This window comes from Sapajus apella, unplaced genomic scaffold (assembly GCF_009761245.1).
Source record: "Sapajus apella isolate SASKATOON/1434 unplaced genomic scaffold, GSC_monkey_1.0 scaffold40, whole genome shotgun sequence".
NCBI classification, from domain to species: Eukaryota; Metazoa; Chordata; class Mammalia; order Primates; family Cebidae; genus Sapajus; species Sapajus apella.
In genome coordinates, this window is record NW_022436980.1 from 15,192,025 (window position 1) to 15,207,094 (window position 15,070).

At 35.1% G+C, this 15,070-nt stretch overlaps 1 protein-coding gene across 2 annotated transcripts in view; it reads right to left on the reverse strand.

Moving 5' to 3' along the window:
* The window catches only part of ALCAM (activated leukocyte cell adhesion molecule), a 208,467-nt gene that overhangs the window by 23,423 nt on the left and 169,974 nt on the right, over positions 1-15,070 (reverse strand). The window contains exons 7-14 of one of the 2 annotated variants that reach the window (XM_032299220.1): positions 13,951-14,078; positions 12,298-12,430; positions 8,750-8,862; positions 6,309-6,444; positions 6,067-6,200; positions 3,399-3,531; positions 1,488-1,526; positions 1,082-1,199 (exon numbers count right to left, since the gene is read on the reverse strand). In XM_032299220.1, the coding sequence (XP_032155111.1) occupies positions 1,082-1,199; positions 1,488-1,526; positions 3,399-3,531; positions 6,067-6,200; positions 6,309-6,444; positions 8,750-8,862; positions 12,298-12,430; positions 13,951-14,078 (934 nt within the window). The remainder of the gene's footprint in view (positions 1-1,081; positions 1,200-1,487; positions 1,527-3,398; positions 3,532-6,066; positions 6,201-6,308; positions 6,445-8,749; positions 8,863-12,297; positions 12,431-13,950; positions 14,079-15,070) is intronic. The other variant, XM_032299221.1, reaches the window with a different exon arrangement.

Sequence of the window (15,070 nt, forward strand, 5' to 3'; positions counted from 1 at the left end):
AATACATGCTCATGCTGTTATGTGACTTCAAAATTTCTGAGCTTCTGCCTCCTTTGGATGGCAGCTCCATTTGAATATTGCTTCATTGGAACTGGCATCTTCACAAGGTGAGATCATGCATTCTGATTTAAATCTGATTTTTCTTTTGATTTTCTTTTAAGTCAACTTTCTGAGGTTTTTTCAAAGGTGATATATGAGACATAAGGAAAATATAAAATTAAGTCCAAAGTTCCATTAGCTATAGACATCTCATCACAAAAATTAATTTACTCATTTATAAGATAAAGTGGTTTAAAGCCCATGTTTGAAACTAGCAGCATGCCACAGAATCGCCAGTGGAACTTTTTAAAAGTACAAATGCTGTAACCCACCCCTATCAACTGCATTTGAGTCTAGGGTTGGGAGTGAGATGATGAGAAGTATAAGGCATGAATGTATGTTAAGAATCTTCGCTGGTTCATCAGATTTTCCTTATAAACCACTGTTAGATAGTTTATAAGGTTCATACTATCTGTAATATCATATAACTAATAATGTTTAATGTAAAAAATTCAAGTTGACATAATGACATATGTTTTTCTGAAATAGATTCTTATATGGATCAAAGTCAACTAGGGAGAACACAGGAGTAATAACAATAAGATATTCCTACCTCATTAGCAGTTTCATTGCTGGCCAGATGCATCACTGCAGACACCTGGCAGTCCCTACAAGATGTACTAGGTACTTTTAATTAATCTTCTCCAACCTCAACCAAAAGGTCTATGGTGGTTGATCTTTAGAAAGTATATGCTTTACAAAATTCACTCAAGCACTGAAAACATCAAATAATTGAATTCAGACTATTGATTGAGACAAATAAAGGGACACATGTGAAACAGTATCCCAGGCCATGTCCCTGACATCCCAGTGGCAATGTAGTCAAAATTAGTTGAAACAAAATACATAATCAACCTGACTTGGGGGATGTGTCTTCCTTACTGTGTAAATTATATGCACGACTGGAGTGAGCAAAATTAGCACATTGTATTGTCTCCCAGTAAAATCAATGAACAATGAAGATCTTTTTTCCACAACTCACTTTGACTTCTTCATGTACAGCCAGTAGACGACGCCAGCAACAAGGGCAGCAAGGAGGAGACCAACAACGATTCCCACAATTAGTTTTGCCTGGTCATTCACCTTTTCTCTGTTTTCATCTGCAACAAAGAAGAAAAGTCCCTGCAATTACAGACAATGCCAAGGATTTTCAAAAAGTCAATCTAGCTATTACTTTGTATTAAAAATGACTAAAGCTCACTACAGTAATTAACATGCAAACTTGTGATGTTTAAATGGTAAAATTTTAGCATTCTTACTATCTCGTCTCATTTGGTATTTTAATTCAAGTCAAAATTGTGGACAGCTAAGAAAATTACTTATACTATGACACTTCATAAATCTTGAGCTGATAGTCAAGGAAGAAGAGTCAGCAGCATAGTACCTACCACTTATCTCGTCTGCCTCATCGTGTTCTGGAATACTTACTGAAATGAAAAATGTTAATATGAAATTAAAAACAAAATTTGTTGATATATGAAAGTCACCTTTACCATTATAGTATGATGTAATAATACTCAAAGATAAAATGTCTATTCTATAGCTAAGAGTAATAAAAAAAATCACACTTAATAAAGTATGACCTTTCCTACAAAGAAATTAATCTCGTTTTAAGGAAAGGAGATGAGCTACAACTGCAAAGGTATTAATCTACCATAGAAAATTTCATAACTGATGACCTAGAGAATTAATCTGAAAACCATATTGATTTTCCCACTATCTACCACCTTTTAATAGTCATTTCTTTTTTTAGTGAAACAAGTTGGCATCCAGGAAGTCTACACTGTGGTGTTTATCAACTTTTCTCAACTTTCCTGGCCTGATAAAGGAGAATTCATTGTCATCCTCCAGTGTCAAGGACTTACCACTAGAGATGTTCTCAAAGTAGTAGGAGTAGAGGTTAAAACGGGGGATACCTCCGAGATTAAGAAGCAACATATACGATGTTTGCAAAGCCCTCCAAATGACTCTGATAGTGCCATGCTCTTGGTCCATTTTAAGAATTACCACTGTGTTGAATTATTATATTAAACTCTATAAATAATCTTCAATGTGCATGGACATCCATCAGAACTGCCAGTGACATTTGATAAAATGCAGATTCCCAGACCTTTCCTCATACATACTAAATTGGCATCTCAGGAGGTGCTCACTGAATTTGAAAACGACTGTATTAAAAGTTGTTCAAGTCACTGCAAGGCCTAGAAAACTGAAGCATACCATTCAATGGGTTAACATAAAAAGAGAAACTTGTGTTCGGGAAGAAAGGACAGGTTCTCTTTCTAGGTGGGATAAATCAATACTCACTGAATTGCATTCAGAGAAGTCAATGCTCCTATTTTAGAGTTAAATTTGTTTGGTTCTTTTCTCCTCTCAATCTGTTAGGCCTTTATATTCCAGTCATAATCTTTTAGGGACCATTATTTTTAGACAATTATTTTCTCCTAGCTCTTGCTAATTCCCAGCTAGTGTATCCCTAGCCTGCTAATGTCATATACAGGTTTCCAACTGAGTTAAGAGTAAAAGTTTGGCAGGTCAGTGAGTATCCTGTCTAGGCCAGTTCTGATTTAAGTTTGACAAAGAAATAGGAACAACTATAGAATTGAAGATTATGGACAATTTCACATTAAATAACAATTGTTTTCAGAAGAAGCTGCTGTTGGTATGGATGTATTACCCTGATTTCAGCACTGACAGATTTTTCCACGTTCTCTGAGATAGTTTCACTTATCTGATTTTTGGCTATAGTTCAAATATGATGTGACAAAAGGAACAATTTTGTAAACTAGATTCATGAATTCTAAAATCACTCTTGCTAGTTTGCTAAATGACTTTAACCTTGTGGCATTCTAGTACAACCTACGGATAGGATAAATATCACAAAGAATTAGAATGCAGAATAACAGATCACAGGGAATTAAAATTTTGCAAAATTTAAAACTGTTACAAAAATGTTTTAAGACAATCTTTGAATTACCTCTACTCTGAACACAAAACATGAATTAAATAAGAGAAACTTATTTTTTCTTCTCTGTTGCTTTTGGGAACTAACTACTCCTGTAGAGGATAAGTTCTCTGACCCATAAAACATGAAATGATTTAACTGTCAAGACGAGGATGGTACAAGAATGGACACCAGAAAAAAAGAAAAAATAACCTTATGATGATGATACCAAATGCAAAAGAAAGAAATAAAACTTACCATAATGCAGTACAGGAAGATGGAATTGAAGATTTTAAACTAATGAAGAATAACTTCAAATTTTCTTACTTTGTAATGCTAGAAATAAAATACTCACTAGCAGAGACATTCAAGGAGTTTACTGTTCTCTCCAGTTGGTTTTCTGCTGTGCAAGTTAATGTAACATTCTCTTCAGGGGAAATGATAATTTTACTATAATACCTGCCATTGATATAAGGAGATTCCTCTGTCTGGAAAAAGAAGAAAGAAGAAGGGTTTAGAAATGAAAATGGGTTAAAAAGCATAGAAAATAGTAAAAATGACTGTAATATTATATGTGTAGTGCTCTGTAGAGCATTCTGGTGTTCAGAAGGCTATGAAAGATCATAGATCAAGATCCAGGTACATCAGTATCTACAAAGATTAGTATCCATAATGAAATTTGTCTTTATGTTTCTTATGTGAATTCTAATAATTAAGTTAAACTCTTATTTTTAAATAGAATCTCAGGTTTAGTCAATATTTTAGCCCAATGACACTTGTTTCAAAATTATTAATTGGTGACTATTTAATCACCAATTTTCCATCAATAAATATATGAACAATTATTTATGAATTTGGTCATGGTTCTTCACTGTGGGGATTAATATATCTTAAATCATTGTATCAAAGTGCATATGTATGTATGATTTGCTCATACATAAGTGAAACCTTTTTTTTTCTAATTTTTTTGATTGTCAATACAGAGGATAGATGATTTTCCAGTGATTTGTAAGTCCATCTGATGTTTGTGAGGTGTTATTGAGGGCAATTGCTGCATTTAATTCCTTCAAACATAAAATACAATTTACTGTAATCTCATCCCTAGGATTTGACTCCTAACCCAACAGGGTTGGAGCAAATAATGTACTTGCATTCTTTTCTCAGTCATCTTACGAACACATTCCCTACATTTTTCTCTTTCTATATTGTTTGCTTTCCCCTCAAATACATGGTAAGTGTCTTGAGGACAAGAGCTATTCTCATGGTTTGGGTATCTTCTAGTTGCTGGGGGTGGAGGAGGGGCAGAGACATCTTGTAGTTGTAAAATAACAGATTCACCATGTGTCTGAGAAGGGAACAAATAAAAGATTATGGATGCATCAGCACAAACCTAGAACAAGAAAAATAACATATTGCCCAGTGGGTCAGAATCAATCTTTCTCCTTGACGATGAGGAATGGCATTATTTTTTTTAGCCTCATAGTAAATTTACCTGCTATTTTTACACTTCCTACTAGGATTTTTCATCTGACTTTCTTGCTGAATCTTTGTTTTTGTTACTTTAAACTCTACAAAATATGTTTGCTAGTTTCTAGGATGATCTTTTAAATCTTTATATCTTTTCATTAATCAAATATTTACTGTATGCTTTTCTTTCTATTTTCTATGTCTGTATGTATTACCAGTACCTAAACGTTCTTTTTTTTGCTGGATTTATCTCTTAATTGAACTAGAAAGCAGAAACAATAGAGTAGAAAAGAAACAGCCATTTTTAATGCTAAAAATAGATCTGTACATTGTCAGCAATTTGGATGGTTCAAATCTTTATTCCAAATCAAGAAAACTGCATTTTCCTAGGTTCAAGGAGCCCAGAGCTTCTTTGCCTCCTGTTACATGCTTTCTCGCTGTGTGTCCCCATCTCACTTAACCAAACCAGGAGTCATTCACTTCAAGTGTGCCTACTCTTCTGGGGGCTTTCCACACCTACAGTTATGCAGATATATATGCATCACCTATGGTTGAAAGAGCCAAAATCCACTTGGCGCTGCAAAACTGCATGGCATAAGCTGGAACAGTGGCCCAACTTTCCTGGACAGATGGAGTAGAGATTTTAACTTAAAATTAATAAATTATTAATTTAAATTAAAATTTATAAAGCTCTTTGCTTTATATATCTCTTCTCAAATTTCAACTGAGTCAAAATCTGAGAAGTATAGAAGATTGAAATAATCCAGTGGTACCTCTGGGTGCCCCTGAGGAGGCTTTACTGATTATACTGAGAAGAGGAAGACATAAAGTCTATTGCAGAGAAAAAGGGAATTAACAAGTATGTCAGTGACACAAGCCGATTGGAATTTACTGGGATTACAGTTCTGAATCCCTAGTGGTAGGCCAGTTTTTCATCTTTCTTTTAGGTCAAAGACTTAATAATAAGAGAAAATTACTGGTAGTGTTAATAAATCCTTAACCCTTTACTATTACTAAAATTGAAAAATTGCAAATATGAAGGCCTGGTGTATGACCCTTTTGTTCAGAAGGGCACATCCTAGATACTATATAAGTCACTTGTCTTATTCTGGCTCTAGCACTGCATAGACATGTTGATCCCTACACCAGGACATGGTTTTAAGAAGAAATAGCCCTTAATGTGCATAAGTTAAGGACAATATTGGAGCCTACTTACACTCAGATGCGTGAACTTATTATGCAGAAAAGTGTGTATCTTAATGTTTTAATCACTCACATTTCAGGAATGAATAATCATGGAGTAACACCCAATTTATATTCTTTTAAAAACAGATACTGACCATGACACAAGGGTTCTTCCATTCTCCATGGCCCAGGGATAAAATTTCTCTTTGAGCCATGTTCTTCCTTTGGGAAAATTAAGAGGTTAGCAAAGCTTCCTCTGAGCATGTACTTCAAATTTTATGTGGTAACAAACCAACCTACAGTGTAGGTTCCTGACGAAAAAAAACCACATTGGACAAAGTGCAGCATAGAATAAGAAGACAGATACTTGCTTGGTTTATGACGCTTCCACTGCCAGTAATTGTCCACTGAATGGCTGGCTTTGGAAAACCTTCCACATGGCAGATTATTGTTTTAGATAGTCCACTGGGATCAGTTTTCTTTGTCATTTTTATTTGAGGTTTGCCTAAAATATCATTACAATTAAAATAAGACGTTGAACTGAGATCATAAAAGAAACCAGGTAAAAAATTCTCAAAGAATAACTTGAATTGGTGCCCACGTATTTTATTACCTTCTACAATGAGAGTCAATGACTCTCTTTTCTTTAGTCCTTCAACCTCCTGCAGAGCAGTTTCGCAGACATAGTTTCCCGCATCCTGATAATGAAGACTAGAAAATGATGGGCTAGATCGAAGCCTGATGTTATCCTGATTAAATAAAAAGTAAATTACCTCACCTGGCAGAATTAAAACTCTCAATCTATTTATTAGATCATAATTAAGCCTAAAACAATTCTTCTGGGAATAATAAAAATGCAAACCTCTTTTTCTTAGCTTCAGATGCTTTCAAAAATAGATTTCTCTTTTCTTTTGTAGTTTTAGAGTCAGGCATATCAGATTTTTATTTCAGGCTCTCTTGTTTACTTAATTTATAATTGGAAAGAGTTCATAAACTTTTAAGAATCAATTTTCATTGTTTGTGAAGTGGGGTAATAATATACCATATTAAATTTTTATGAGGACTTAATTATACAAATAATGTACTGTGTTTACTTTAAAGAAAGTTTTCAATTGATAGTACCTACTTCTTATAGTACGTGTAGGTCATGTAGGATTGACAGACATGGAGACTTGTGGTACCTAATCAATGATCTGCATACATGCATGAAAATCATTTCATACACTTCTCAAACACAAATGGTTGATACAGTTATTAACACAGGGGATCTGTTACAGAGTATTGTGGTTTGAATGTGTTCTCCAAATTTGGTGTAAAAAGCTTAATCCACCAAAATCACATGTTGATAATATTTGGAGGTGGGGCCAACAAAAGGTAATTATGATTAGATAAGGTCATCATGGTGGGCTCTTGGACTAGTGGCTTTATTAGAAGAGGAAGAGAGACCTGAGCTGGCATGCTCTTGCCCGCTCTCCATGTGATGCTCTCCACCATGCTTCTATTCCAATTTCTATGAACAAAGGAAATGTAACATTTAATTTTAAAAAATTACCTGATATACAGAAAATAATCCTATTATGTCAGGAATTGACATGCTCCTAAGGAGGCAACTAGATACAATCTTAAGATTATGTGGTCTTCGTCCATTAGGATATTTTTTCCCACTCCCAATCAACTAACCAAGGATCAGGCAATACTGATCTATTTTGAATACGTGAGCTGTTCATGACAGTTAATTTGTAACCGTGATCGCAGTTGATGTAAAAACAGGTTTAGCCACAGTAAACTTAGTTTCTCTAGTCCTACAGAAAAACATGCTATGAGTGTTCAAATGATTATGAATTAGTCTAGTTGCCTAAAACTTGCCTAGCCTTGTGATCACTGATTACTACAAACATATCATGCTAAATTACAGCATAGGAAGCAGCACTTTATTTTAGTGAACAAGTTGTGATGAGGCTGTGGCTGAAAGAAAGTAGAATAAAAAACTGAGCTCACAGAGTAAGACAGCAAATAACAGGATCCAGTGTCAAAAGGGATCAGAAGGCAGGCAGTAAAGCAACACAACATAATTTCATCAATATATTTTCATCAAAAAGAAACTCTAGAAAAATATTTTTCCACAATTTCTTATAAAGATAATTCTTGTCAACTCCTACTTCAAATGGCATGTGCGTTTCTCTGAAGCCATCACTGGTTAAGGGTTCTTGTCACATGTCATGCCCTGGTAACAAATGCACTGGGAATTTGGATAGACTAGTCAAGGGTTTAAGTGGAGGGATCATAATCACAACCTTCTCCTTTGGTGATAACCTTGTCTCAATTCACCAATTATGAGTCACATTTCCTTACTCTAAAAAAATAACCAATGGCCTATTTCAATTACAAGAGTATAAGGACTTGCTCAGGAAATACTGAATTAACTCCTAGTATGTTCTAGGTGCTCTGCTACATCTCAGGGATAAAAGGGGTTCCTTCCGAGGAGCTCTTGATCCAGTGGAGCCTGTTTTTGGGAACTTAAGAGTGGTCTCAGCAAAAGAGAGACAAAAAGGTGTCTTAACAAGGCTCAGTGTTTATACTCTGTGAGGCCTAGCCTTGAGTCTCATCTCTGTCAGTTATGAGCTTTCTGGTCTCTTTCTCATTAATTTCTTTATATGAAAAAATGGGGAAAATAATAATCTTCATATTTCACAGGTCTGTTGTAAATACCACGTAAGGATAATGTAGGCAAAAAAATGCAAATTGTTTAGCCCTGTGGTATATAATTATGCTTGTATGTGCATACACGTGTGTGGTGTGTGTATATAATTAGTATATACACATAATTGACATAACACCCCAAACTAAGTTTCAGGACACCAATTATGGATGCCACCCTGTTGATGAACACCTCTAAAATTTTGTTGTTATTTCATTTATCTTACCAGAAACAGAGAGAGAGCTGGTATATAAATTCATCCATGAATATATCTACTTGGATACAAGATAAAGTGCTTAAGAAACCTAAAAAGAAATCAATCCACACAGCAGGGTAGCACCAAAAAAACTACTTACTTTCATCCATACCACAGTTGCATTCCTGCTAGCAGATATTGTGCATGACACAGGCAGGGCATCGCCAATCTGTCTGGTCACTTCCCCACTTGGGTTTAAGGACAAATCCAAATCTGTGAAGCAGAAATTCTGTTCAAAATGCTAACTCTGAAGTGTAAGGCAGTCAAAATATTTTGGAGAAGAAAAGATGAAAGAAAATAAATTTCTTCTAACTGCGTTTGAACATTCAGAACAGATTTATATGACAGAAGTAATTGGACTATAGCACGGTCAGCCTAGCTTTTCCAGCCAGCTTTGAGACTAGTTCAGACAAGAGAATGGTCAATCTAATTGATTATCCATTTATTTCCAGTATTAACATGATTGGTATTTTGAGGGGATATAAATATTCCCCTAGGGTCTATCACCTTAAGAAAAAAAGTCTTAAGACACTTCTGGAAGAAAATAAAGAACGGTGATGACTAAGTAAATATTATAGAAAGAGATGTTAAGGTATATATGTTGTAAAATCAAGTATCTTTAGACAGCAGGTGATAAATGGAAAAACCATGAAATAGTACTATGTTTCTTCAGAGAGAATTGACTATAGCAGCAGATATTTTTTAAAAGTGCTATTCTATTTCTCATCCAGTTGATGGAAAGCAATTTTTATAAAAATCTGTCTGTGTGAGGAAATTCCAATTCATTTTAACAAGTATTTATTGTATACATATTGTATCCCAAGCACTGATGAGAGATGGTGGAGATAAATAATGAGCTTACAAGTCAATGAGGTAGAGGTACTATGCTCTCAACTGGCTATAACATACAGCCCATGAAATCGGCACCTAGTAGCAAACCTGGTACTGATTAGGAGTTCAATAAATATTTGTTGAAAGATGAAAGGCTAGAAACAGAGGTACAAACAAAGACTTATGGAAGTATAGAGAACAGAGCCAAACTGGGTTTCAACGCAGTAACAAAGGGTTTGTAAAGGGAGCACTTATATGTTCGTGGCCCCTGATGGTTGAGAAGAACTTTGATAGGGGAAGATGTAAGGGCTTTTGTCACATAAGCAAAGGCAAAGGGATGAGAGAGCTTGGCAGATTTTGCAGTGGTGAATAATTGGGTATGAGTGGTGACAACTCATGGAAGTTAAACTCATACAAGTCACTGAGACCAGACTGAAGATGACCATGCTTGCCACACTGGGAGTTGCATCTTTTTTCTATAGTACAAATACTTGCCATTGTACTACGTGTTTCTTCTTTGTTTTACATGTTATAATTGCAATTTGTTGATTGCAACAATATTTTTAAAACTCATATCTCCTATTAGACTGAAAGCACCATGAGGGTAGTGATTGTGACTTGGTTTGTCACTGATATATGCACAGTACCTGACACATGGTAGACTTTCAAACACTACTATTGAATTAATGAAGGGAAGGAGCATGCTTTCTCAGTTTCTCATTAATATTAAACCATGTACCATCACGTAGAAAAGTGGAGTTTCCTTGGGACATTTGGGTGAATTGTGTTTAGATGAAAATTTTATTCAGGATGAGTTAGAAGCTTTTGTTAGCTGGATAGCTAATTTTCCAGAGAGGAGATTAAATGGGACAACGATGGACAGTGAAGGCTCTGATGAAGAATCTGTGTGCATATATTGGCAGGAGAATAGTAATATTCATCAGCAACTAGGAATCTGTAGGCTGTGAGACTTGATGAGCGGTCTATTCTGCAAACATGTGCAAGAATGGGTTGGTGCTTCCCTACCCACACTTCCTTTAGACATGTTTGAAAGGAAACAAATCTTGTTTTTGGAAAACAAGCAAGCAATCAAAGATAAGTAGGTAAAAATAGGATTTTTGTGTATCCATATAATTTAGAATCAGATTTTGATTTACTTGAAATACTTTTTTTCAGCTTTTGAGGAGCAATAGAGCCTTAACACTCAATGTTGCAATCTACCTGTCAAAACCAAGATGCATTTAAATTTAATTAAATGCACTAAAATCCAATTAAACTTTTACATACGTTTGTTTAATTCCCCCCCACCTCCATCACAGCTAATCACGTAGGCGCTATATGGCTGTAACCAAGTTTTTTGCTTTGTCAATCTGCTATCTATCCTTCTCTGCCTTATCTACAAGTAAACAAATAAGAGTCCTCTTCTTTTAGAGACCTATGTACTTTGCATCTCTTAAACACAACCACGTCACACCATCTCTAAGGCACTAGATTATTGATTATTGGCCCAAAGACATCACGAACAATGATAACAGAGAGTTATTCCACATGCAGTTCTATCTGCTGGCTATATTCCCTGTCTTCATTATTTTATTTTATTTTCATAGAACAGGCCTGGATAATATTGCTATACTGGAGGCTACTGCTTTCTCTGTAACTAGCCCCTGATGGTAGACACATTCAAACCCAAGCAACATAAGCAAAGAGTAAATGGAGAAATGGCCCAGCTGTGAACATAACAGTCCACTCTTTTTACAGGGCTCCCAAGGGACTACTCCCAACATTAGACAATCAGAAGCAACCATCTGGTTGCTTTATTCCCCAGTGCATCCCCTTATATCTCTCTCAAGTTTTAGAGATATGATCCCACATGTTTTTCAAGTATTATGAGTCAAATGAAAGAGTTATAACTATGTACTCAAAACAATTTCTAAAGTCTCTTTATACTCAGAGGGATTGTCATGGACGATGTCTAGAGGAAACCTTATTGATAGTACTGTTGAGTGCAAAGGACTTATTAGAAAGTTTGTAGTATACCTCCAAGCAAGACTGACATTTGCTCGAAGCGCTCTGAATTCTAGTGTCACCAGAGTGTGGTATGAATTAGTTTATTGTTTCCATGATTCATCAGGTGCATCAATAATATGGACTGTCATGAATTAGGACATAAAGAACTCAAGTTAAGTGTCTGTTATTTATATATGTATTTTTCTGTTACTCCGAGGCAAATATTACTTTTGGATTATTTGGAGATCAAAAGCAAATTAAAAGTTAAAAGGTTATGTCCACAGTGATTTTCAAACGGTTCTGTTTCCAGAAATTTCCTATCCCTCTATATAGAGGACAGTCAACCAATAAATAACTTCTAATTTTCTCTACTTCTTGTCCCCAAAACTGAGTCTATAGTAACTTTGTATTGCCTGAGTTTGGGTGTTAATATTATTCTGTAATACAAATAGTAATTCTGGGCCAACTGCAAAGCTGGTGCACTTCAAGAATATGGAAATGTTTCCATAAAATATATAGTTTCCCTAAGGTCCATATGAATATTGCTTATTGACACCACAAACTGAAGACACTTAGAAGATGGAGATTTACCACTGACAAAAGTTGCGATTATCAGATCCATGCAAAGTTTCAATATTGCAGTGCAAATCTGGACAAAAGTTGAGCTTATCCTGATGCTGTTTCTCTATTGCGTCTATTGCAACCAATTATTTAAGAAAGATATACCTGCAATTTATTTGAAAAGATAGCTACATTAAGCTATTAGAAGCCTTTGAAGTGAAGCTGCTGATGAAGAAGTAGGTGACTTACAGTGAACTGTGATGGTTGTTGAAGCAATCATGCTTTTTTTGTCTAACAGGGAGCACTTGTAGTCTCCTGTTGCATTGCGCCTCACATCTGTCAGTGTGAAAGTATTTGAGCTTCTTATTCCTTCGGGCTGTCCCTTTTGATAGAGGCAAAATGTCAGATGATTATACTTGGTCGCTACAATGAGAACAGTTGTATTTCTTGATGAAGATAGCATTTTATCAGGTAAGAAAAAAAGAGAATGTGTTTCATTGATCGCAAAAAAAGAGTATAGTTTATGTTACCAACATATGATTCCTGGGCAAATCGTTAATATTTTGGATCTAAGGAAGTTGAGAGCTGATTTATTTTCTGTTGATGACATTTATTTTATTGACAGCATGGCTTTTGCTCAAGTTTCAAGGGCATTTTATAAAAAGTCCAGTGTTTTATGTTTATGCTTTACGTCATTTGACAAAAATATTTGAGGCAGCTTAAAAGGAAATATGCCATATATCTAAACTAAAAGAAAAAAACAGAATGAAAGGAAAGAAGGAAGGAAGGAAAGCAAAAGGGACAAAAGGAAGGAATAAGAAGAGTGAGAAAGAAAGAGGAAAGGAAGAGAGGAGAAGAAAAAAACAAAATGACAAAATAAAAAGAAATTAAGAATAGGAAAAATATAGATGATGTAGGAATAATAGATGTTAACAAAGAAAGATATTCAGCAGATATTGTTGCTAAAACTGAGATGCAAATTTGGATCTGTCATCCCTGTTAGCCAAAGTGGAAACCTAATTAGTGTTAAATTTTCCTTCTGAAAATTAAACCAAATCAGCAATCAATTTATTAGGGGAAACAAAGTTTTCTATCAGCGTAAAGAAATTACTTATACAGTCTTCTGAATAATGTGGTGAATGATATTTTTAAGTACTACTGAGTACTGTGGTAGATGAAATTTGTAGGCACATCCCTGCAGTAAAATGCAGTATTGAGTTACATATGGCTTCCCTCAAGGTGAAAGTGATGTCAAGCACAAGGATGTGGAAGAGCAAACAAGCATCCTGAGACAGAGCTCTCTCCTTGTTTGCTTCCAGATTCTTATGACATGCAGAGCACATCTGAGAGGAATTTTCCAAAGTATCCTCTATGCATAGCATTTCCTTCAGCTATGATATGGAGAAAAGTTGAGGAAATGGCATTCAAGATTATACATAATGACAAAAAAAGAGCCATAACATTATTCTAAATATAACATGCAACAGAACTATCCCTGTTTCAGAGGGTTAGAGGTGTGTTCAGGGCAATGTGGGCAGATTTAGAGTCCACATCAGTTCACTCGCAGTCATCAGTTTTCATTTTGTAGTTATCTGCTTCTGAAGAGTAGATTCTTACAGCTTATTTGGATAATTAAACCTTAAGGTTTTGCAATTATGGTTTCCTGTGGTCAGCTTATTTTTTCCTCTTTGTTCTTGAAATCTCTCAACATTGAGAAAAAAGGCAAAAACTGGCAGGTGCAGAAAAAGCTTCCACATGACATTTTATAGGTGGTGTCTCTTGTCCCCAGCAATAACATTTTTTCTCAATCTACCCATGAAGTGCAATTCTTCATGTCAACCAGAAGTCAAACAACAGGACAAAATGATAGTCATCCAGCTCAAGTAATACTTAAGCACTTACTGGTAAGTAAAATAAAAACTCCTCAGGGGGAGGGTTGCCATTTCCTAAACATTTAAGAGTGATGTTATCCCCTTCCTTGATGGCATTTTTTGGTGGCAGCACTTGTATTGTCACCTGTTCTGTAGGATCTGTAAGAGTCACAGACACAAGTTAACCATTTTTGTCAAGTACTGAATTACTCTGTGCATACAATGTAAATGACTAAATTATACATAATTTTCTCAAGAAGCTAGTAACAGTAATTGCTTAAATATACCTTTTTATAAAAGGATTGAAGCTAATAGCTACTTGCTATACAAGTACTAATCTTAGTTAGGGCAAACTACAAAGAAACCCTGTTACATAAAAATCAATTTATTCTTAGCAAAATGTCTTTAACTGAGGTAGGAATGGCCGTAATTATTTTATGTATAAAAGACCATAGGAACAATCAAACTGCATGACGTTATTATAAGGAAATTTAATTACACATTATATGAATCTTATAGTTTCGAAGGACAAAAAATCAGCTAGCAAGTAGCTAAAGCTATTGGATACTACTGTACTCTATTGCATAGTAATACTTCAGATGAAATAAAAAGAGGAGATATGAGCTAAACAACCCCAGCAAGGATTTGGGCATGCAGGAGAGTAGATCTGCTTTAAAAAAAAAGAAAAAAAGATGAATCCTATGAACTCAGGGAGACCCTTGACACAATCAACAGGACTGTAAACGAATTGTAATTTTGTTCTGTTTATTGGAGTCAAGATGTAACTTCATTCAATTTTGTTCACATTTATGGAGAAAATAGGGCTAAAGGGTATGCTTCAGCACAGGCTGCTGCTCAATAGTAGAATGCTAATGAAATTGAATGCTGGATACAGTGAACCATATCTAGCAAACAGGAAATAAAAGGAGGTGGTGGTGGGGCACTTATAAGTGATCCACTAACGTGTCCCTTTGTTATATAGCTGGACAATACAATGAATAATAAATGTTGAAATCATAGAGTGAAAAGGTATGTTTTATAGAATGTTTTCCACAAGACTTAATAATTATTGAAGCATGTATCTATATTTCCAAACTGCTGACACTAAAAATAATCTATCGATGAAAACCTATGTTTTTTTAATTACCTAA